The sequence below is a fragment of the Gorilla gorilla genome, chromosome 7 (genome assembly GCF_029281585.2).
Source record: "Gorilla gorilla gorilla isolate KB3781 chromosome 7, NHGRI_mGorGor1-v2.1_pri, whole genome shotgun sequence".
Lineage (NCBI taxonomy): Eukaryota > Metazoa > Chordata > Mammalia > Primates > Hominidae > Gorilla > Gorilla gorilla.
In genome coordinates, this window is record NC_073231.2 from 109,805,527 (window position 1) to 109,831,262 (window position 25,736).

Sequence of the window (25,736 nt, forward strand, 5' to 3'; positions counted from 1 at the left end):
CCTCCCTTAGGTGGAACAAGATGGTTAGAGTGGGCTGGAATTGTTTCCTTTCTCCTGTGTGGAAAGCTAGAGTGGACTAGATTTGGGTATTTCCCTTCTCCCAGATTGGTTAGGCTTTGGTTAATTAGTTTCCCCTGAGGGAAAGTCTTGTTAAGAAAAGTAGAGCATTCTGGAGTATTTCAAAATGGTTCCTGTTTCCCTCTCCCTCTTGGAAGCATGAGGAGATTTTTCTTCAATATTTACTGTGGGAACCTGGTGGAGCTCCTGGAGGTGAGTCTCACAATATTGTAAGAGACCTCAATGACTGGGTTCCTGTGGAGTTTATAACTCTCAGACTTGTTCTTAACTGATCCTCTAGCAATTTGTCATTTGAAGGTCAAGTTTTCCTACTCTGGCACTGGTTCCCACACTGCTTTCCCCTCATAAGTATCTTCTCCATAAGCTGTGACTCCCTTTTTTGCCTGTCTCTTCAATCTTGGGGGCATTTGTTTGCCCTGTGTCATCCCTCTTTTACAGATCCAAGATAATTTGTCGCTTTTTCAGTCTGTTCAGCTTTTTATTTGTTGTTAGGACAGTGAAAACATTACAAGCTCCTTACAAACAGAAACAGAAACTAGAAGTTCCTCCATGTGCTCTTTATTTGGCTTATTCTGATACCAAGTCTTTAAGTCAGAGGTAACTTTGATATTTGCATTGTTAATGTTCTTTAAAGTAAGTTGAAACTTTGGTATGGAAATTTTTCTCAAGTAAGCAATTCTAGGCATGGAGTTTTCCCCCCCATAGTATACTGAGCAACAGGAATGGGAATGGTTATAAACCATTCCTTTTAACCTATTGATGCACTTCACAACTTGAATAAATAGACTATATATAGATAAAATATCAAACCTAGTCATGTACAATTTTAGAATTATTTTCTACTGTGACCTGAAACAATATACACAAATGTAAATAATTTATTTCCCATTGAAAATGTTGAGGATTTAATTATGTCTTAATTTTGGAGAGATGTTTGTTTATTTATTTTTAATCTCCATGTGACTGCATAATTTGAGTTCTTGAATTAACTTCTCCTTTTCTCAGTGGTATCTCTTAAACTCAGTAATCAGACTTCTTTTCTATCTATATATGTAATCTTTCCTTGGGTTACAATGATGATCTCTTTATAAATGACTTTCAAATGTTTAGCAACAGTCCTAACATCTTTCTCAAGATTCTTTTCCACATATTTAATATTTGACCTACACAACTGAAACTACCCTCATTTCCCCTTCTCCAAGCTAGTCAACCTTAATAAACTTTTCTTACTCTTATCTTAGTAGCATAGTTTTTTTTTTTTCTTTTTGAGACAGAGTCTTGCTCTGTCATCCTGGCTGGAGTGTAGTGGTGTGATCTCAGCTCACTGCAACCTCCACCTCCCGGGTTCAAGCAACACGTCTGCCTCAGCCTCCCGAGTAGCTGGCATTACAGGCACATGCCACCATTCCCAGCTAATTTTTGTATTTTTAGTAGACATGGGGTTTCACCATTTGGCCAGTCTGGTCTTGAACTCCTGACCTCAAGTGATCTTCCCACCTTGGCCTCCCAAAGTGCTGGGATTAGAGGTATGAGCCACCACAGCCGGCCAATAGTATACTCTGACTTCCTAATAGGCTAACTTAAAAAGTTAAGGTGCATTAATTTTTGCTCTTTTTTTGCTTTTTCATCTAGTCACAAAATGTTACTGATTCATGTTGGCATGGCCTGAACTCTATTCTTGGATCTTTTCTCTATCTTACTCCTTCTCCTAGTGATCTCAAGTCTGTTTAAAGTCCCATGGCTTTAAATAGTTATCTATATGCTAAAACTCCCAAATGTTTATCTCCAGTCAATTCTACTTATTTTTTCTTTAAATTCTTATAGTTTGCTGCCCACCTGACATCTTCACTTGGAAATGTAGTAGGTATCTCCAGCTTAACATGTCCAAAACTAAACTTTTGATCTTTTCCACCAAACCATGTCATTTGGTAACTTCATTATTTTACTTAAGTCAGAATTTTAGATTTGTTCTTGTCTCTTCTCTTTCTCTCATGTCCCTCAAATCTTTCACAAAATTGTTTTTATTGCTATTCCTTCAAAATATATCCACTTCTATAATCTCTGTTATTATCCTAGTTCAAGCTGCTGTTATTGCCTATATGACTTACTACCTTGTCTAGCTTTAAGCAAAAGTTAAATCATGCACAATTTCTGCTTAAAACCCGCTAATGGGTTAAAATCACTCAGATTAAATGCCACAATATTTGCAATAATTTACAAGCGTCTACATAATCTTCCCCCTTCCCTCCAAATGTCTCCAATATCTGTTCTTCATCACTTGCTCCACTCCAAGCACCCTATCCTCCTTGCTGTTCTGTGAACATGCGAGACGCACTGCTACCTTGGGGCCTTTTCACTTGTCTTAGAACCCTTCTCTCTGTGTTTATCAGCTTGGAAAAACATCTCATTCAATTCTTTCTGAAATGTCACCTTCTCAATTTGTGTTACCTAGTCTAACCACCCTATATAAAATTGCAAAATGCCCTCCTCTTCTGGCATTTTGATTTTCCTTTTTCTTGTTCTATTTTACTAAATGTGTAGTATATATAGCCACTAGCTGTATGTGGTTATTTAAAGGAATTTAAAATAAACATGTTTAAAATTTAGATTCTCATTAATACCATCGAGATTTCAAATGCTCAGTAGTCATGTGTGTCTAGTGGCTACCAAATTGGACAGCACTGATAGAAGAACATTCCATCATTTTAGAGTTCTATTGGACAATACTGTTCTAAGTTTTATAAGAACAATTAATCTTCTTGCTGCAATCTCTCTAACCTTCAGTATGAATTGTATACTGCTATCAGCTTCATCTTCCTAAAGTATTACTTCCATCATCAGAGCAGAATGTACTGTTGGGACACAGTGAGAGCACTGGAGTCAGAAATATCTTCTTTTAAGTCTCAACCATGGTATTGACACTTAATTTAGATTTTTTTTACCTCTGTTTTCTCAAATGAAAATGGAGGTAATATCTTGGCAGAGTTGTTTTCTATTACATAATGTATGTGTTCCTGAGGAAACCTTGTGCTGTGCATAATCATGGACTAAAAACAGCAGGGCTTCTGGGAAAGAAAGGTTAGGAAAGACCGTTCAAAACCCATGCAGCTTTGAAAACTGAAGAGTAAAAAATAAAATAACACAATTAAAAAGTCATGTTAAATTTTATGCAATAAAAATATTTACTATATAATAGGAGTCTAAAATAAAATGAAGATATCTAGATGAAAGGAGTATATCTAGATGGAAAGAAGGATAAGTCTGCAAAGTTATGAACTCAAGGGGACTATCCACAAACATCAGTAAAGACCCACCAAGTACATATATCTAAGACAGAGTTTGTGACCAAAGAGCCAAGAGGAGGAACATGAGATTCTTGGGATGAATGAGCATTGTGTGCAGTTCTGTATTTCTCTGGTTTGCTGCATCCCACTGTGTTGGTGAACTTTACATTCAACTGCAATTATTTGGAAGTTGTAGTGGACACTGTTGATGTTCCACCCATATCCTCTTTACCAGCTGGTTTACTCATCCTCAGTTATGGGGAGTGTTGGTTGTTAACAACTCACAGCTGTCCCTGTCTCTCTGGAGAATTGCCTGGTCAAATGGAAACCACCTCATCCATGAGGTTAAACACCTTGCTGACTCTCCACTGGCAGTCTTTAGCCAGTGAATGGCTAACACAGGAGTACAAAAATCCAGGCCTCTTACCTCAAAGTCAGACCAACCCTGGGCAATTGTTCATATTTCAGAGCATACAGTTGGATCAGACTGAGAATACATCATTGCTTACTTTCTTCCCTTTTTTCTTGCCCTATTCTGTTCTTCTCCTTTTTCCTGAGGGCACTACTTCACTTATTCATGTGCAGGTGAATCCTTGTTTCTAGGGAATCTAATGTGAGATAATATTGTAAAGTGTTATCATGATAGGAAATATTACATATGAACAGTTGTTTTTCTGAGTTATTTCTGAAACAAATGTTGTAATGGAACACTTTTTTAAAGTGCATAGCAGAGTTCCTAGCACATAGTAAAAGGTCAATTACTAATAGCCACAAAGAGTATGATGAAGATAATGGTGGTGGTGGTGATAATATTACATCCTGCTCAGAAATTTTCCGGCTCTTTCCATTACCAACCTTATGATGTTTTAGATATCTACAACTTGAGTCAAACGTTCTTTTCCTGCTCATTTCCCCACATTGAACTGTTGTTTTCCTACCAACTTAGAAGTCCTTCTATCCATCTCTCCACATACCAGTTGCTTTCTGCTACTCTTTTAGATAGTATCTCTTCTAATATACTTTGTATAAATGTGTCAGATCATTGGGCTGTTACTCTCTTCTGATTTGTCATATTTTTATTCTCAGAATTCTACTGTATCTCAGCCCTGTCATATACTGTAAGAAAAATGATAGACAGGTGCAGTGGCACGGGCCTGTAGTCCCAGCTACTTGGGAGACTGAGGTGGGAGGGTCATTTGAGGCTAGTCTAAGCAACATAGTGAGACCCCCATCTCATTTTTAAAAAAAAGCAAAAGCCATTTACACATCTACTACAAATGGTATTCAGTGTGTTTTCTAAAACTTTTTATCACTTAAAAAAATGATGTTAATGTTTAGGAGTTTTTATGAGCTTAATAATTTTAAATAATTGTTAAGAATTATTTGAAGCTTTTCTAGGTCATTGAAGAGATGAAAATATTTTCAGAATAAATTTGATTCTTCTATTGGAGATAATTAACTGTATGTAAAATTTTACTCTAAGTTTATATAAAAGCTTTACGCAGCACAATGCCTTGGATATAGTAACTGTCTAAATATTTGAATATCTGTCATTCCTTTTTGATTTATGTATTCATAAAATATTTTGTCTTAATATCATGGTTTATTCACTATACTTTATATTTAATATATTAGAAGTCTTTAAATTTCACCAACATTTTGTTTTTGAGTAAAGTGCAAGAGATGCAAAGGACTTTGTGTATACATAACTATAATATTTATTAATTTTCTACCTTTAGATTATCGACATGATGGTCGAGATCTTCAAAGCTCAACATTATCAGTGCCAGAACAAGTAATGTCATCAAACCATTGTTCACCATCAGGGTCTCCTCATCGAGTAGATGTTATAGGAAGGACTAGATCATGGTCACCCAGTGTCCCTCCTCCACAAGGGTAAGATAGACTACTTACTTTATTTGTAGGGTGGCTGTATTAGTCAGTGTTCTCCAGAGGGGAAAAACTAATAGGATATATGTATATACGAAAGGGAGTTTATTAGGGAGAATTGGCTCATATGATTATAAGACAAAGTCCCACCATAGAACTTCTGCAAGCTGGGGAAGGGAGAAGCCAGTAGTGGCTTAGTCCAAGTGTGAGTCCATTTTGAAAGACTTAAAACCAGGGAAGCTGACAGGACAGGCTTCAGTCTGTGGTCAAAGGCCTGAGAGCCACCAGCAAGCCACTGGTGCAAATTCCAGAGTCCAAAGGCCAAAGAACCTAGTGTTGGATGTCCAAGGGCAGGAAGAGTGAAAGGAATCATCCAGCACAGGAAAAAGAAAGAAGCCAGAAAACTTAGCAAGCAAGGTTATCTCACCTTCTTCACCCGCTTTGTTCCAGCTGCATTGGCAGCTGACTGGATGGTGGATTGGGTGAGTCTTCCTCTCCTAGTCCACATATTCAAATGTCAGTCTCCTCTGGCAACACCTTACAGACTCATCTAGAAACAATACTTTACCAGCCTAGGCATCCTTCATTCCATTCAAGTTGACACGTAATGTTAACCATCAAAATGGCATTACAGACCTATTTATCACATATCGGTAATAATCTCTAAAGATAAGAGATTCTTGTGGAAAAAGAATTTAAGGAAAAACAAGATGGTTTTGTTTATTTAAGGAAAAACAAAATGCTATTCAAGGAAAAACAAGATGCTATACAATAACCTATGTAATGAGAGTAAAATGAAACATGATTTATTTTGTAATTTTAGACAACCTATATGTTATTTTATTGTAAGAGTTCAAAATAATTCAGAAGAACGAGTTTTCAATCACATATTGATATGAGTATATCTAGGTAGAACCAACTAATTATACTCATGAATGATATAGATAATCGGTAATTTAATATATAGGAAAAAATGAAAATCTGACTGATATTTAAAATTAGTAACAAATATCAGAATAATAATTTTTTTCTTTTTCTTTTTCTTTTTCTTTTTTTTTTTTTTTTGAGACAGAGTCCTGCTCTGTCACCAGGCTGGAGTGCAGTGGTGCGATCTCGGCTCACTGCAACCTCCGCCTCCCGGGTTCAAGCGATTGCCCTGCCTCGAGGCCTCCCGAGTAGCTGGGATTACAAGCGCACACCACCATGCCTGGCTAATTTTTTGTATTTCAGTAGAGACGGGGTTTCACCATGTTGGCCAGGATGGTCTTGATCTCCTGACCTGGTGATCTGCCCGCCTTGGCCTCCCACAGTGCTGGGATTACAGGCGAGAATAATAATTTTTAAAAGCATGTGCAGTGGGAAGAATGGCTCAGAAAATCTGCAGCTACAGGTCTTAAGCTTACTGGAAATCTCTGATCAACCTGGTTAAGTACAGACAAGCTTAATGGAATAAGAATCACAGAAATAATAGTTGAAGCTAACAAGAAATATGTGCATAATTTACATTGTACATACTTGGAATGTTTAAGAAATTTTGACCAGTTAGAATGACACACTTATACATCCTATTTTAAATAAATGATTGAGTATTTGACTTAGAATTTTAATTGAGTCTTAATTTTACACAGAATATTGGAATGTCTAAGACAGCTTTAGATTTATTATGTTTGAAGGATATAAGACACTAAAATAAGATTTATGTAATTTAGACAATTGCAGAAATTAAACAATATCTGACATATTAAGTGACAAACATGGTTTAAAGTGTTTGAAGATGTTGAATTAACAAAGTTTATAAATGGGACCAAAATTATTAAACATTTTTTAAAAGTACTTAAATGTGATACACTTATCAATAGAATAACGTGTAATCTGAAATTTAAAGTTTGAGAACTAGTTGTAAATTTGTAACTTTAATAAATTGAACCCTTCACTCCTCTAGGAAAATAAAAGAATACCTATGTAAGAGGAAAAACCAAAATGTTTTTGTTCTTTGTACATTTGACTCAACACAGAACACCTCTGTGAACAGATTTGTGGGGATTTTTTCCCACACCAAGCGACTTGCCAGCAGAAAGCACCTGAGTATCCTGTAATTCAGTTCAATTCTGACACTGTAATCTGGAAATTGTATCAGATTTCACAAGTTAAAGGGTTAAAGGCTCAGTCCCACAAGGCTGTCCCCTATTTCAAATGCCAATTGCAAGTCCCAGATTGTGACCTATCCAGTTATAAATTGGAGTTTCCATAGCCCCTCTCCTTAGTTTGATAGTTTGCTTGGACAGCTCACAGAACTCAGTTAAACACTTTAATCATGTTTACCAGTTTATTATAAAAGATATTTTAAAAAATGCAGGTGAAGAAATGCATAGGATGAGATTTGGGCAACCTGGAAGCTCATCAAATCTTGTTCAAAAGTTTCTATAGAGTTTAATCTCCAGCCCTCAACCCTCTTTCTGTAGGTCAGTAGGTGGGGCTGAAAGTTCCAGCCCTGTAATCACTTGGTCCCTCTGTAGCTCTGTAGACTGGTCCTATCATGAGGATACCCAGGGGACCCACCCTTAGTAATCGTTAGCATAAACTCAAAAGTTATCAGAGGGGATCAGTAACAAAAGACACTCTATCACGTAATAAATTCCAGTGGTTTTAGGAACTCAAGACAAAGACCAAATGTATTTCATATTATACCACACTTTACTTTTATCAGGGAAAGAACATTTGAACAGTCCAGTAGAAGATAGGAATACGTTTTAGATCAGATTCTCTTTCATATGATAGCCCATCATAACAGGGGCTCAAACATAAAATGTTTATTCCATGATGAAACAGAAGTGTGTAAGCAGACAATCTAGGGCAAAAATGGTAGCTTAAAAAAGGCATCATTGATTATAGAGAGAAGTAACATTTTTAAAATACAAGTAACTTATCATTCCTAAAATAAGATCCACTAATATATCACTCATAAGCAATGTCCTTAAAAGAACATAGAGAACAACTAAAATGAAAATAAGATCCCAAGTTCAATCAGAGGAAAAAAAAATGAATGCAATGTCAAAAGTGTCATAAAGGACAAAGAAATATATGTTCTAGAAAAAATTACTAAATTTAAAATATATAACACTACTACCACTTTGAATTAGACAGTCTGTACTTTGCACAGACTGGACCAAGGGCCAAGAAAGAGTCAAACTGCAGCTAGAATTTTGCTCAATTGTATGCTCATAAGGCCATTTCTGTAAAGAAGCAGTACTTTTTCAAATTTGCCCTAAGGCATTATAAAAACTAATAAAAATACCTGGGTATAATGATCATGGACAAATTTGTTCCTTAATGTATAAAGAGCTTCTAAAGATAAGAAGCAACAACTGACAGGGTTATAGAAAGAAAGAAATAAACAATTGTAGTTGGAGATTTTAACATATCCCTAACAGAAATCAATAATCAGACCCCCTCAAAAAAATTAGCAATGGCTTAGAAAATTTGAATAATGTCAAATTTATTGTGCGACTCAAATATGCTATATTTTGTATATATATCTTTTTGTGTATCTCAGTATAAAATTACATAACATTAAAGCAAAGAATACAAAGTATTTTTAACAAAACATAACTTTACAAAAAATAACTGGTAACAAAAACTTGTTAAAAAGTAAACCTCAATAAATCCCAGATAAAACATTGTCTTGGAATATTATTCAATAAACTTATAAAGCAATTTTAAAAAGATAGTTTTTAAATTCCTGGAACTTATCTAAAATACTGTGAAATAACTTTCAATTATAAGTGAAATAATTGAGATATTAGGAAATATTAGGATTGAATGACAATGAAAATGATGCAAACATTTGGGGGACAAAAGCAGTATTTAGGAAATTTTTACCTTAAAGGGTATTCATCAAAAAATAGGGATGCTTCAAAATGATGAAATAGGATATTACCTCACAACTGTTAGAATGGCTCTTATCAAAAGGCCAAAAATAATATGAGATGGCAAGGACATGGAGAAAAGGGAACCCTGGTACAGTATTGGTTGCAATGTAAACTAATACAGTCATTATTTAATGAAAACAGTATGGAGGTACCTCCAAAAACTTAAAATGGAACTACCATATGATTCAGCAGTTCCACTACTGAGTATCAAAGGATATGAAATCAGAATGTCAAAAAGATACCTGTGAGGGGACAAAGCAAGATGGGGAATACGTGCACCATTCATATCTTCGCTGGAATACCAAATTTTACCAGCTATCTGCACACTGAAAAACACTATCACAAGACCCAAAAATCAGGTGAGCAAACACAGTACCTGGTTTTAACTTCATATGATTGGAAGTGACATTGAGGAGGGTTGGAGAGACAGTCTTTAATCACCAATGCCATCCTTCTCCTAACCCCCAGCAACAGTTGTTCAACATGGAGAGTCTGTGCATTTGAGAGAGGAAGAGCGCAGTGACTGGGGAACTTTACATTGAACTCAGTGTTGCCCTGTCATGGCAGAGAGCAAAGCTTTGCTGGGCTCAGCCAGTGCCTGGATATGGAGGGAGCATTTGGACCAGATTTAGCCAGAGAGGAATCACCCATTCCATCAGTCAGAACTTAAGTTTCTTAGCAAGCTATGCCACAGTGGGACAAAGTGCTCTGGAGTCCTAGGTAAACTGGAAAGGACACAAGGACTACAACTCCTAGGCAACACCTAGTGCCAGGCTGGGCTCAGAGCCAGAGGACTAGGATGGCACATGACCTAAGGAGATACCAGCTGGCATGGCTAAAGGAGTGCTAGTACCACTCCTCCTCCAACCCCAGGCAGTGCAACTCACAGCAATTAAAGTGTCTCTTTCCTTCTCTTTAAGGGGAGGAGAGCAAAGAGTAAAGAGGGCTTTGTATTACATCTTGCATACCAGCTCAGCCACAGTAGGAGAGAGAACGAGGCAGAGTTAAGAAGCCCCTGTTCTAGGCCCTAGCTCTGGCACATTTCTAGACAAACATGGGCTAAAAGGAAGTTGCTGCCTTGAAGGGAAGGACCGAGTCCTGCAGGATTAATCACCTGCTGAATAAAGACCCCCCGGGCGCTGAATAACCAGCAGTGATACCCAGGAACTATGCTGTGGGCATTGGGCTCTGAGATGTGCAGGCTTCACGGGTGACTCAGCACATTCCCACCAGTGGTGGCTGTGATGAAAGACTGCTTCTGTTTGAGAAAAACAGAGAGAAAACTAAGGTGACTTCGTCTTGCACCTTAGATGTCAGCTCAGCCACAGTGGGTTAGAGCAAAAAGCAGACTCATGGAGTCCCTGAGTACAAGCTTAGTACAAGCTCAGCATTTCTGTACCTGCCCTGGGCCAGAGGGGAGCCTATTGCCCTGAAGGGTGAGTCACAGGCCTGGCAGCATTTACCACAAACTGACAGAAGAAACCTTGGGCTTTCAGTGAACATTGCAGTGGCCTGACGGAACCCCCTTGTGGTCCAGTGGTGGTAGATGCCACAGGGAGAGGCTCTTCTGCCTGTGGAAAGGGGAGGGAAGAGCAGGAAGGACTTTATATTGTGGTTTGAGTGCCACCTTAGCCACAGTAGAATAGAACATCAGGCAAATTTCTAAGGTGTTTGACTCCAATCCCTAGCTCCCAGATAGCATCTGTGGATCTGATCAGGGCCTAGGGGAACTTACCACCCCAAAGAGAAGGACCCAAACCTGGCTGGCTTTGCCACCTGCTGATTGTAGAGTCCTAGGACCTTGAGTGAACATAGGTGATAGTAGCCAAGTAGTGGTTACAGTCGGCCTTGGGCAAGACCCAATGCTGTTCTGGCTTCAGGTCTGACCCTGTGCAGAACCAGCGGTGGTAGCCACAGGGGTGCTTGCATCATCACAACCCCAGTTCCAGGCAGCTCAGCAGAGAGAGAGAAAGAGACTCCATTTTTCTGGGAGAAAGTAAGGGAAAAGAATAAGAGTCTCTGGTGATCCAGAGAATTATTCTGGATCTCATCAAAGACCACCAAGGTGGTACCTCTATGAGTCTGCAAAAAACACAGCATTATTGGGCTTGGGGCCAAGTCACTTTGAATACCTGGAAAACCTTCCCAAGAAGGATGGGCACAACAAGCCAAGACTGCAATAAATACCTAACTCTTCAATGCCAAGACACCAAAGACCGTCTATAAGCATTAGGATCATCCAGGAAAACAAGACTTCACCAAATGAACTAAATAAGGCACCAGGGACCAATACTTGAGAAACAGATGTGACCTTTCAGATAGAAAATTCAAAATTGCTGTTTTGAGGGAACTCAGTGAAATTCTATATAACACAGAGAAGGAATTCCAAATTTTTTGATAAATTTAACAACGAGATTGAAATAATTAATAATAATCAAGTGGATATTCTACTGTTGAAAAATGCCATTGAAATACTAAAGAACGCATCAATGTCACTTAAGAGCAGAATAGATCAAGCAGAAGAATTAGTGACCTTCAAGAGGCCATTTGAAAATGCAAAGAGCAAACAAAAGAAAAACAAATAAAAAACAGTGAAGCACACCTACAAGATCTAAAAAATAGACTCAAAAGAGCAAATCTAAGAGTTATTGGCTTTAAGATAGATAGAAAACAATACAAAAGATCAATGAAACAGGTTTGTTTTTTTAAAGATAAGCAAAGTTGACAAACTTTCAGCCAGACTAACAGAGGAAAAAAGAGAGAAGACCCAAATAAACAAAATCAGGGATGAATAAGGACACATTACAATTGATACCACAGAAATTCAAAGGATAGTTAGTGGCTGCTGTGAGCAACTACATGCCAATAAATTGGAAAATATAGAGGAAATGCATAAACTCCTAGACACTTACTAGATTGGGCCACAAAGAAACCCAATAGCTTAACAGATCAATAACAAATAACAAGATCAAAGCCATAATGAACAGTCTCCCTAAAGAAAAGCCTGAACCCAGTGACTTCAATGCTAAATTCTAACAAACATTTAAAGAAGAACCAATACCAACTCTACTCAAACTATTTCAAAAAATAAAGGAGAGAATACTTCCAAACTCATTCTACAAGGCCGTTATTACTTTGATACCAAAAGCAGACAAAGACACATAAAAAAAAAAAACTACAGACCAATATCTCTAATGAATATTGATGCAGAAATCCTCAAAAAAAAAATACTAGCAAACCAAATTCAACAATACATTAAAAAGGTCATTTATCAAGACCAAGTAAAATTTATTCCTGGGATGCAAAAATGATTCAACATATACAAACCAATTAATGTGATATATCATATCATCAGAATGAAGTACTAAAACCATATGATTATTTTAATTGTTTCTGAAAAAGCATTTGATAAAATTCAATATCCCTTCAAGATAAAAACCCTCAAAACACTGGGGATGCAAGGAACATACCTCAACATGCTGAAAACCATATACAACAGAGTCACAGCTAGTATCATACTGAATGCAGAAAAACTGAAAGCCTTTCCTCTAAGATCTGGAACATGGCAAGAATGCCCAGTTTCACCACTCTTATTCAGCATAGTACTGGAAGTCCTAGCTAGTGCAATCAGCCAAGAGAAATAAATAAAGGGCATCTAAATTGGAAAGTTAGAAGTCAAGTTATCCTTGCTTGCAGATGACATGATCTTATATTTGGAAAAACCTAAAGCCTCCACCAAAAACTATTAGAACTGATAAATTCAGTAAAGTTTCAGGATACACGATCAACATAAAAAATCAGTAGCATTTCTATATGGCAACAGTGAACAATCTGAAAAAGAAATCAAGAAAGTAATTCCATTTATAAAAATCACAAATAAAATTAAATACCTAGAAATTGACTTAACCAAAGAAATGAAAGATCTCTACAATGAAAACTATAAAACATTGGTGCAAGAAATTGAAGATGGCACACACAAAAATAGAAAGATATTCCATGTTCATGGATTGGTATAATCAATGATGTTAAACTCTATACTACCCAAAGAATTCTACAGATTCAGTGCAATCCCTATCAGAATACCAATGACGTTCTTCACAGAAATTGAAGAAATAATTCTAAAATTCATGTGGAGCCACAAAAGACACAGAATAGCCAAAGCTATTCTGAGCAAAAAGAACAAAACTGAAGGAATCACATTGCCTTTCTTCAAATTATACTACAGCGCTATAGTAACTGAAAAAGCATGGTACTGCCATGAAAACAGACATGTAGACCAGTGGAACACAATACAGAACCCAGAAACAAATCCATACACCTACAGTGAACTCATTTTTGACAAAGGTGCCAAGAGTATACATTGGAGAAAGGAAAGTCTCTTCAATAAATGGTGCTGGGAACACTGGATATCTATATGAATAATAATGAAACTTGACCCCTATCTCTTGCCATATACAAAAATCAAATTAAAACGGATTAAAGACCTAAATCTAATACCTAAATCTATGAAACTACTACAAGAAAACATTCAAGAAACCCCCTGAGACATTCATCTTGGCAACAATTTCTTGAGTAATACCCCACACACAGGCAAACAAAGCAAAAGTAGACAAAAGGGCACAGTGTCTCGCGCCTGTAATCCCAGCACTTTGGGAGGCCAAGGCGGGCGGATCACGAGGTCAGGAGATCGAGACCATCCTGGCTAACACGGTGAAACCCCGTCTCTACTAAAAATACAAAAAAAAAATAGCAGGCATGGTGGCGGGCGCCTGTAGTCCCAGCTACTCGGGAGGCTGAGGCAGGAGAATGGCGTGAACCTGGGAGGCGGAGCTTGCAGTGAGCCGAGATCGCGCCACTGCACTCCAGCCTGGGCGACAGAGCGAGACTCCATCTCAGAACAAAAAAGGAAAAAAAAAGTAGACAAAAGGGATCATATCAAGTTAAAAAGCTTCTGCACAGCAAAGGAAATAATGAAGACACAACCCACAGAATGGGAGGAAATATTTGCAAAGAAACTATCCATCTGAGAAGGGATTAATAGCCAGAATGTATTAGGAACTCAAACAACTGTATAGGAAAAAAATCCAATAAGCCAGTTAAAAAATGGGTAAAAGATTTTAATAGAGATTTCTCAAAAGAAGACATACAAATAGCAACCGGGCATATCAGAAGATTCTCAACATCACTGATCATCAGAGAAATGCAAATCAAAACTACAATGACATGTTATCTCACTCCAGTCAAAATGGCTTATATCCTAAAACAATAACAAATGCTGGTGAATATGTGGAGAAAAGGGAACCCTTGTACACTATTGGTTGGAATGTAAATTAGTACAACCTCTATGGAGAACAGTTTGGAGGTTCCTCAAAAAACTAAAAATAGAGCTACCATATGATCCACCATCCCACTGGTGGGTATATACCCAAAAGAAGGGAAATCAGTATATCAAAGGCATATTTGCCTTGTCATATTTGTTGCAGTACTGTTCACAATAGCCAAGATTTGGAAGCAACCTACATGTCCATAATGGATTCAGAAAATGTATTTATGCATGATGGAGTACTATTCAGCCAGAAAGAAATGAGATCCTGTCATTTGTAACAACATGGATGGAACTGGAGGTCGTTATGTCAAGTGAAATAAGCCAGGCACAGAAACACAAACATTGCATGTTGTCACTTATTTGTGGGATGGAAAAACCAAAACAATTTAACATATGGAGATGGAGACTAGTAGGATGATTACCAGAGGCTGGGATGGGTCGCAGGGGGTGAAGGGGATGTGGCAATGGTTAACGGGTACAAAGAATAGAAATAATAAATAGAACCTAGTATTTGATAGCACAACAGGGTGACTATAGTCAAAATAATTTAATTGTGCATTTAAAAATAACTAGAAGAGTATAATCAGGGCCAGGCACGGTGGCTTACACCTGTAATCCCAGCACTTTGGGAGGCCAAGGCAGATGGATAATGAGGTCAGGAGTTCGAGACCAGCCTGGCCAATATGGTGAAACCCCGTCTCTACTAAAAATACAAAAATTAGCCGAGCATGGTGGTGCGCGCCTGTAGTCCCAGCTACTTGGAAGGCTGAGTCAGGAAAATCACTTGAATCTGGGAGGCGGAGGTTGCAGTGAGCCAGGATTGTGCCACTGCACTCCAGCCTGGGCAACAAAGCAAGACTCTGTCTCAAAAAAAAAAAAAAAAAAAAAAAAAAAGAGTGTAATTGGATTCTGTGTAACACAAAAGATGAATGCTTGAAGGGATGGATTTCCCATTTTCTATGTTGGGATTATTAAGTATTTTGTGCCCTTATCAATATATCTCCTGTACTCCATAAATACATACACCTACTATGTACTCACAAAGTTAAAAAATTAAAATTAGAAAAGATATCTGCACTCCCATGATCATTGCAACATTAACCACAACAGAATTGATATGGAATGAAACTGTCATCAACAGATGTACAGGTAATAAAAATGTAAATGTACACAATGAAATACTATTCAACTTCTAAAAAGAAGAAAATTCTATCATTTCTGACAACATAGTTGAACCTAGAGGGCATTATGTTAGGTGAAATAAGCCAGGTATAGAAAATAAATACCACATGATCTAACTTATATGTATAATCTAAAAAGTTGCAGTTTCTGAAGCAGAGAAAAGAGCCTGGTGGGGTGAGAAGATTGGGGAGATATAGGTCAAAAGACCTAAAATTTCACTTAGACAAGAGGAATAAGTTCAAGAGATCTATTGTATGTAATGGCAACTATAGTTAATATATACTTGAAAATTTCTGAGAGAGTAGATTTAAAGTGTTCTCACACAAAAGAATAAATATTTGAGGTAGTGCAAATGTTAAATAGCTTGATTTAGCCATGCTGCAATGTATACACTTATCAAAACATCATGTATGCCATAAATATGTGCAATGTTTACTTGACAAAAAAATTTTTAATGAAAATAGAGAGCTAAATAAACGCTGAATTTAGGAAACAGTACAGAACAATGGAGAAAGTCCTGAAGAAATGTGAAGGATGGAATTAATAAAGATTAGGGAAAAATCAGTGAAACTGAGACAAAATGAGGCACAGACAGTAAGAAAAATAAATGAAAGATAAGAATGTATGTTAACCCACAAGTTAGTTATTTGAAAAGATTGGTGACATCAATACAATAAAAGGATTGTACATGAAAAATGACAGGTATAAATAAATAAAACATTGAAAAAGGGAAACAACAGCAGATAAGAAAAAGACTTTAAAAATAGCAATCATTGTGAAATTATGTTATTAAATTTGTTAATCTAGGTGAAATGGTTAAATTTCTGAAATTGATATAAAATATTAAAATTGACACAAGAAGAAATGAAAGTTAAAATAACAACTAGTGTTCATGACCAGCCTGGCCAACCTGGTGAAACCCCATCTCTACTAAAAATACAAAACAATTAACCAGGCGTGGTGAAACGCACCTGTAATCCCAGCTACCCAGGAGGCTGATGCAGGAGCCTGGGAGGTGGAGGTTGCAGTGAGCCGAGATCCTGCCATTGCACTCCAACCTGGGCAAGAAGAGTGAAACTCCGTCTCAAAAAAAAAAACAGTAAAATAAAATTTAAAAAAAGAAACAACCAGCAAATAGGTTGAAATGGTACTCAAAGACAAACTACTCTCTTCCCCCAATCCACCCATAAAGAGAATTCCAGACTAAAAAGATACTATGGGTAAGTTTTAACCAAGTTTTTCAGAACTAATATCTGTTCTATACAACTGGCTCTAAAAACAGATAAAAAAGGAAAGTTGCCTGATTCTTTTTCTGGAACTAACATAACCTTAGTTCTAATTCTTAGAGTATAATAAAATATATATGTATTCCTTTTTCATTTTTTTTTCCAAGGACAAAGTCTCACTATGTTGCCCAGGCTAGACTCGAACTCCTGGGCTCAAGCAATCCTCTAGGCTCAGATACCGGGACTATGTGCCTCTGTGCCCAGCTTAAGAAGCCCATTTTAGTTACAAACATATGTAAAAAATCTTACTTTAAGTAAACCTAACCATGAATTTAAATCATGTCGGTGAGACACCAGAAAAATTGTTATGGTACTTCATCATATTAATGGACTAATGGGGAAATAAATCTTATCAGAGGCAGAAAAAGAATTTTATTGTTCGACTTATATTCACATAAGATACTAAACTAGAAGAGAACCACCTACACTTCATAAAGGCTTAATAAAGCAAGCATTATACTTAATGGAAAAACTTTAGAGAAATTTACATTAATAGCAGAAATAAGAGGTGGATGTTCATTAATATTGTCACTGTTTAAAATAGTACTTCAGGTCCTGAAAAATGTTGAGAAAAGGAAATAAGAGGTTTCAGGATTGGAAGAGAAGAGATGAAAACCATCATTATTTGTTAATGACAGGATTATCTCCACAGGAAACCCAATATAACCAAAATATTAAAACTAATATAGGAGTTCTGTCAAGTAACTGTCCATAGATCAACTTATGAGTAATTACTAATTGGGAAATATAGTAAAATGTAAGTACTATTCTCAAAAGTAACCCAAAGTATCCAACAATTCATGTACTAAGAATTCACTGGATCTTTTTAAGTAAGAGGTAAAACTTTGGGTAAGGAATTAATGAGAGATATGCCCTATGCATGGGTAAAATTACTTCCTATAATAAAGAAATCAATTTTCCATAAATTAATTTATAAATCTAATGCCATAACAATCAAAATTTTCTGTGCAATTTTACAAACTTGTTCTAGGCATTATGTGGAAGGATAAAGACATACCAATAAATCCATTTTGAAAAAAGAAGAGAAAAATTTGCCAGCAGGCAAAAATAATTAAAACTAGGATGGAACTTGAATAACAGCAGCAAAATAGACATATTGAAGGGAATCGACAGTAAAATAATAATATATATACATTTACAGCGATATTTACATGTGAACTTGACATATGATGATAAAGTGGCACCACAATTAATATGGAAAGGGTGGGTCAGACAGGGTAGGAAAATTAGCTCACCAATGGAATAAATTAAAAACTGGACTCCTATCTTTCATCCTACAATATGACATGCCATGTCTTAATTGTGTTTTAAAGGGCTGTTGCGTGTCATCATGGATGAGGTAAGAGTTGAAGCCAGAGATTACTTAGGTAGCTTTTTTATTTTTTGAGATGGAGTTTCGCTCTTGTTGCCCAGGCTAAAGTGCAATGGTGGGATCTCTGCTCGCTGCAGCCTCCACCTCCCGGGTTCAAGCGATTCTTCTGCCTTGGCCACCCAAGTAGCTGGGATTGCAGGCATGCACCACCACACGTTGCTGATTTTTTATTTTTTAGTAGAGACAGGGTTTCTCCATGTTGGTGAGGCTGGTCTCGAACTCTCGACCTCACGTGATCTGCCCACCTCAGCCTCCCAAAGTGCTGGGATTACAAGCATGAGCCACCACACCCAGCCTAGGTAGCTATTTTATGGTATATTCACAAAGATGATACTTTGGACTAGAGTGGTATCAAGGGAGATGGCGCAAAGTGTGCAAATTTTGACTTGTTCCCCTAAGCTCCGAACTCATGTCCAACCACCTATGAGACATCTCTTTCTGCAATCCTATAGGTCATGTATACAAATGTGTCTAACACTGAACATATTTTCTCCATACAAATCTTCTCCTCTTGAGTATATTATTGAGTATCAGTACTAGAGACCTGGTAGTCATCCATATGATGGTTATATATAAGGATATATGATAGTCCTTATCATATCCCCACTGTTATTAGTTTAATTTCAGCTCCTTGTGCTGCATCTCTTGTAGCAGTAATCTTACTTAACTGTCAACCTTCCCCTGAAACTTATACCTTTAGTTAGAGATGCAATTAATTAAAACAAAATTTGGACTTCACCATATAGTGACTTTGTCTTTTTCTACTGTGCTTTAAAATAAACCTCATTTCTTAGTGTTTCAAATGGTTTACTAAGATATTTAATAGATCTTGTTGTTTTAGTCGGAATGTGGAACAGGGGCTTCGAGGGACCCGCACTACTACCGGACATTATAATACAATTAGCCGAATGGATAGACATCGTGTCATGGATGACCATTATTCTCCAGATAGAAACAGGTAAATATGATTAAATACTATTAGACCTTATTATTAATATAATCACTGCTTTCAGGAAGGGGTTACCATAAAATGTTTTCACATATTCCTTTTTCTTAGTTTCTGAAACAATGTTTTTCTGTTACAATGCTTACATTATTTCTTATGACTGCCACATTGTTAAAGGTAAATAAATACAAACAACCTTTTCTCTGGTAAGAAAAAAACAAAATTATCTTTCTCCTGCCATTTTGTTTTTGGTTTAATCAAACCAGTTAAGTTAGTGAATCTGTATAAGTGATTATAATGTTAATTATAGTGAAACCAAGATGTTTTATTATTTTTCCTTGTCATAAACAGTTATATATATAAATACTTTCATAAGACAAAAGATTTTAAAGTCTTTTACATTCATCAGAGAAATTGGTGTGGCTTTTCACATATGGAAGTATTGAGACAGAGTCTGATTTGTTTAGGAAACATTTTATGATTCATGAAGAGGTTTTTCCTCATGGCTTTCAGTAAACCTTTTAAGCATCTTAAAGATTGATTGCTGTATTTGGAAGAGCTCTCTGAATTTGCTCCATTAAATGTCACAAACTTGGAAGTAACATGGTATGTTACAATGCTTACATTAGCTGCTATTAATATTTTTAACTTAAGCAAATCGATAAACTCTCTAATTCATGCTTTGGTTATACATGAAGTAAATGCCATTATATTTCCCAAACTATTCAAAGATATGATAAAATAACGAAGGAACTCAGAAGTCCCTTTGTATGCATCCTAAACCGATTTTAGGAAGAACATTTGGGGGCTTTTAAATAAGCTGATATGAGAAATTACTGTTTACATTTAAACACTTAATTTTTTTGTCTAAATCAAGATTATACTTAATTCATGCTTAATTTCACTGTGATTTAGTATACTTCTCCAGAACTAAAGAGGGGATATCATAGTCTTCAATAGTGTCTAACAAGTATTGGCTTTTGTGCCTGAGATCTAAGAAGAAATTATATGTAAGAAGTTATTAAATTAATATTACTTTTAGTGATAAATGAAAGCTAATGTAGTATTTTATTTTCTTTTAATTTGCTTAAATTTTTCATAGTAATCTGTGTCTTTAGGGGTAATTATAGACATGCTACCTGTAGAAGTTGATGCTTATCAAGTACAATACTGTAACAGAAAGAAGGGTAACTATGTTGGCATGATTAGGAGTTGAAAGGAGTCATATTAGGATGAATGAAGAGGTATTTTAGTTGCCTAATATAGCATTTTAATGAGCTTGATTGTTTCTGGAAATTATTTATGTACCAAGTCATAAAATCCTTGTTCCTTGAAGGTTTGTTAATGGAAATGATGAGAGAGAAAATTCTGAAATGAATTTAAACTTTCTTCAATTTTATGTAAAGTTTTATTTTAATGAAAAAATGGACTTTGTTTTCTTTAAGACAAATAAATGCTGTCTAAATCTTGAAGAAAAATAAAATTAACATCTAGAATTATAAATAAAAATGATTGCTATCATGTCAAATGCATAATACTTTATAAATATTTAAAGGCAAATGACCCTAGGTTTAATGGCAGCAAAGCTTCCTATTAAAGCCTAGATGATTAATCCTTGGTATTAGTTAATATGGTCATATTAGGTAATTATCATGTCAGAGATACCATACAATGTGCATTTTTATGGTCTGTCCCAATTTATGTCTGCAACTGAAACATCATTATATTTTTATTTTTTATTTAAAAAATTTAGAAATCTTTTAGTTTAGCAAAAATGTTCATATAATTATTTTCTGAAGTTTTCAAGAAAATTGATCCATGTGGTTTTTATTTCTCTTTTAGAGCACTGTCAATGCCAGATCACAATTCCTCTTAATTGTGAGCTGCCTTAAATCCTTTTTTCAAATAAATAAAATAGAATTTTATTTAAATAGAAATATAAAACCATTTCTAATATTATTTATCTGTGTAATTATTTATTAACATGAGGAATAAAAAATTTAAAAGTTCAATATTATATATGTGGTCTGTCACATTAAGCAACAAATTCTTAATCTCTGTTTTATCTTAATCTAAGAGTTTTGGTAATAAAATGCATATGGGTGCATTATGATTTTTAGAAGATAAGAATACTCTAGAACTCTTACAGTGAATTTTCATGAATAGCATTTTAATCAATAATAATGTTGATTAAAAAGCCTAAGAGAGAATTTCCTTTGAGATAATAATAGTAATTTAGGTCTTTTGAGAGGTACAATAACTAACCTTTCTTGTCAGTAAGAATTGATGCACTGGACTAGAATAGTATTTTATTGAATGTAATATTTATTGAATCTTTTTCATAGGATTTGAAACCAAATGGCCTTGATTTTGAATGCAGGATTTAACCTCTTGCTACCTGTGTCTTTGGGAAAATTAACCTCTTTGACACTTGATTTTCTTATCTGTAAAATTAGAATATCAGTATCAACTTTACTGAGTTGCGTAGATTAAATGACTCGTATCAACTTTATTGAGTTGTGTAGATTAAATGACACTGCCTCCAATTGTATAGTAGGTATTGAAAATACGTGCCTTAACCTTACCATTTTAAAAGGATATATTCACTTGCAAATAATTTACATTTAATGTGCTTAGTAAACAAGAAAAAAAGAGAGATAGAGAAATCAGCCAGTTCACTTAGTGTTGTTGTTGTTTTGTTTGTTTGTTTGTTTTTTGAGACAGTGTCTCACTGGGTCACCCAGGCTGGAGTTCAATGGCGTTTTCTCAGCTCACTGCAACCTCTGCCTCCCAGGTTCAAGCGATTCTCCTGCCTCAGCCTCCCAAGTAGCTGGGATTACACGCATGTGCCACCATGTCCAGCTAATTTTTTTTTTTTTTTTTTGTATTTTTAGTAGAAACGGGGTTTCGCCATGTTGGCCAGCCTGGTCTTGAACTCCTGACTTCAGGTGATCCACCTGCCTGGGTATCCCAAAGTGCTGGGATTACAGGCATGAGCCACCGTGCCTGGCCCATGTAGTTTTTTGTTTGTTTGTTTGTTTGTTTTTTAAGTTTTGTGTAGAATGAATGTAGGGCATGAATTGGACCTTGAAAAATGGGCATGTTTATTCAGGCAAGACCAAGAGCAAGGATAGACTATAATGAGTGAGAAAAGATGCTATTTGATATTCATTAATAGTACTTGGTTAAACTTGGGTGGTGTAAGGAGAAGATATAGTATTTATATCCTTTCTATAGGTAATGTAAAAATAATTTACACTTTAAATTTTTATTAGGTCTTTGTTTCTCTGCCTATCTCACTGTGTTATCATTAGTCAAAATCCTATTCTGCTTTGCAAAGTAGATAGATTCTTCACAAGTAATTTAGTAACCTGGATGCAAGGACTCAGCTAAAACAAGGAATTATTAAGCATATCTTTCATCTCCTACTTCCATTCCGCCGCTTTTTATACCATTGTTTTTCTGATAAGTCCTGGTAACTACTGCAACTAGGAACATAATTTTTCCTGAGGCAGACTATGTGGCCTTAGTATTAGAAATCAATACAAAAATTAGCCGGGCACGGTGGCAGGTGCCTATAATCCCAGCTACTCAGGAGGCTGAGGCAGGAGAATCGCTTGAACCCGAGTGGCAGAGGTTGCAGTGAGGCGAGATCGCGCCACTGCACTCCAGCCTGGGTGACAGAGTAAGACTGTCTCAAAAAAAAAAAATTATTTTAAGAGCTTTTTGTTTACTTGAGTTAGTTTACTATTAGAATAAGTATAGAGTATTAGATAATATTTCTGCAACGTGTCAGAAGTACTCCACAGTATGCATTTTTATGTCTATCCTGGAGGCCAAAATACATTAGATGCATTTATTTCCATGGAGTATACTTTTAGCATCATAAGAATACAATTAATGTTGGCAAAAGATAAATTACTTTATAAACTTTTTTCTCCTATACATTCAGTTAATAGATATATATTCTAAAAAGGAAAATGCCCTATTATATGGACCACTGGCATACCTTACACACTCATGCTATTTATCTATTCCTTGTCAGGAAGTCAGCTACCAGAAAGTGTAACTCATACTCATAACTATTTCACCAAAAAGAATAGTCTCTTTTTTCCTTTCAGTTATCAACTGTGAAGGAAACATATCTCTGATAGTTTAAAATTATGAAGTAAATGAAAAAAGAAAATTCACTTTACAAAAATAATATAACGTTTTATTTTACTTATTTTGTTTGCTGTATTTCGGAAACATTTTAAGACAGTTAAATCATACTGAGTAGAATGTAGGGACTACAACATAAGGAAAGCATTAACAATATTAAAGACACATGCCAGGCACAGTGGCTCATGCCTGTAATGCCAGAACTTTGGGAGGTTTAAGCAGGCACATCACTTGAGCCCAGGAGTTCTCAACCAGTCTAGGCCATATAGTGAGACCCTATCTCCACAAACACACACAAAAAAATAAAAAATAAATAAAATTAGCCCAGGTGTGGTGGTGTGCACCTTTCTTTTATTCCAGCTACTCGGGAGGCTGAGGTGGGAGGATTGCATGAGCCTAGGGAAGTGAAGGCTGCAGTGAGCTGAGATCGCACCACTGCAGTCCAGCCAGGGTGACAGAGCAAGACCCTGTCTCAAAAAAAAGTTTTTGCATTAAGTAAGGGTTTTTGGAAGCTATAGTTTTACTTAAGAATGGAATACTTTATCTCCCATTTTTGCAGTTCTTTTTTGTATGGACTAAAGTGATTCCTAAAAGGGACATTCGGCTAATTTCATATAGTGGAAGGACAATTCATTATAAATATAATTTTGTATTATCTTTAAAGGTTATATTGCTTAAGAATCAAAGTGTCTAGAAATTGGATTAGTAATCTAGTTTAATACTTTGAATAGTAATTTTCTATCATGAGCCTTAGAATCTATGACTTCTTTATTTTGTTTTTGCTTTTTAAAATTTAGTAAATGTATTGTTTTTCTATCTTTTTCTTTTACAGTGATTTACTGCTCAGATTGGTCTAACTGCAGTTTTAATATAACTTACTTTATTTGTTTAGTCATTATGCATATTTAAGACACTATGCATACTTATTGCTCAAATTTAATAATGTCCATTAATTTTGGAAAAAAAGTAAGCATGGTTCAGTGAAGAAGTGTAATATGTTTTAAGGTTGTACCAAGTGGATGCAGCAAAGGACCTTGAGTATGGCTATGGACCTTAGGTAGATTTTAGAGGGCTTACTAAAACACAATGGTAAATTTTGTATGATGTTCATGCATGAGTTTTTATAGTTTTCAACAGAATCTCAAGGAGGGTCATGACCAGATAAGGTTAAGAACTAACATGACTAGAGACAGAAAAGAGAAATAAAATAAATTGATGCTTGATAAAGGTGATTCTTGCTTAATGGCTTCTTTGGCTTTATAGGGACAAAGTTAATTATAAGACTCTTCAAGGAAACTATTAGAAATTGGATGATTTTATATATATATTTTATAAATTTATAAATTTTAACAAGCTTTGAAATTTACATATTTTCTGTTATTCTTAAGTAATTTTGGAGAAAACCTATTCCTTTTAAAGCAGTAAAGCCCAACATCACAACTGTTGGGTATTATTTCTCTTCTTCATAAAGCTATGTATACTTTTTTAAATATTTTCTTACATAGGCTCATAATCTTCTGTTTATGTTTCTAGAATGTTTCTATAATTATATGAACCACTGCTCTTTTTTGAGAGAAGGCTCATCGTGAAAACAGTATAATTTTGATTTTACTTTTTAGTGCAATCCAAAATATATTTGAGTGGGTCAGCCATTGTGCGCAAAGATTTAAAACAGATATTATCCTGGTCTAGCCGGACAAATTATCGTATATCAACTAATTTTAAAATGTTGAAGACTGTGTGGTCTCAGAAGGATAATAATACTGGAACAGATTGGAGAGAAAATTACTTGATTGGGTGAACTGGAAAAGGCATCACAGAGAAGTTGGGCTTTAAAGATTGAATAAGATTGTGAAAAGTGAAGCAGTGGAGACAGAGGGAGAATGGTGGGCATTCTTGACAGAATGATGAACATGAACAAAGTCTTGGAGTCAGGAAAACACATGATAATTTAGAGAATCTTAGGTAGTCTGTTGTACCTACATAAGAGGTAGTGGTATGGGGAATGGAAAGTGATAGAAGATGAAGATTGAAAGTAGTTTAGAACTTTTAGGGAATTTATACTTGTCTTTTGATATCAGGAACCAGTGAAGGATTTTTAGTAAGGTATCTATGTGATCAGAAAGCATAATATGCAAATAAACTTCTGTAGACAGGATGAAGATTGGATTTAGTCAGGGGAAGACTGGGGTCTGAAGGTAGGAAGACCTAAGAGAAGGTTGTTTCAATAGACATAGTAAACCTGATTTAAGGTGGTGGCA

The 25,736-nt window shown here is 35.8% G+C and overlaps 1 protein-coding gene across 50 annotated transcripts in view; it reads left to right on the forward strand.

The window, feature by feature from the left end:
- The window catches only part of RIMS2 (regulating synaptic membrane exocytosis 2), a 752,291-nt gene that overhangs the window by 470,486 nt on the left and 256,069 nt on the right, over positions 1-25,736 (forward strand). For all 50 annotated transcript variants that reach the window (XM_055348803.2, XM_031014115.3, XM_055348807.2 and 47 more), the window contains 2 exons: positions 5,102-5,258; positions 19,210-19,326. In XM_055348803.2, the coding sequence (XP_055204778.1) occupies positions 5,102-5,258; positions 19,210-19,326 (274 nt within the window). The remainder of the gene's footprint in view (positions 1-5,101; positions 5,259-19,209; positions 19,327-25,736) is intronic.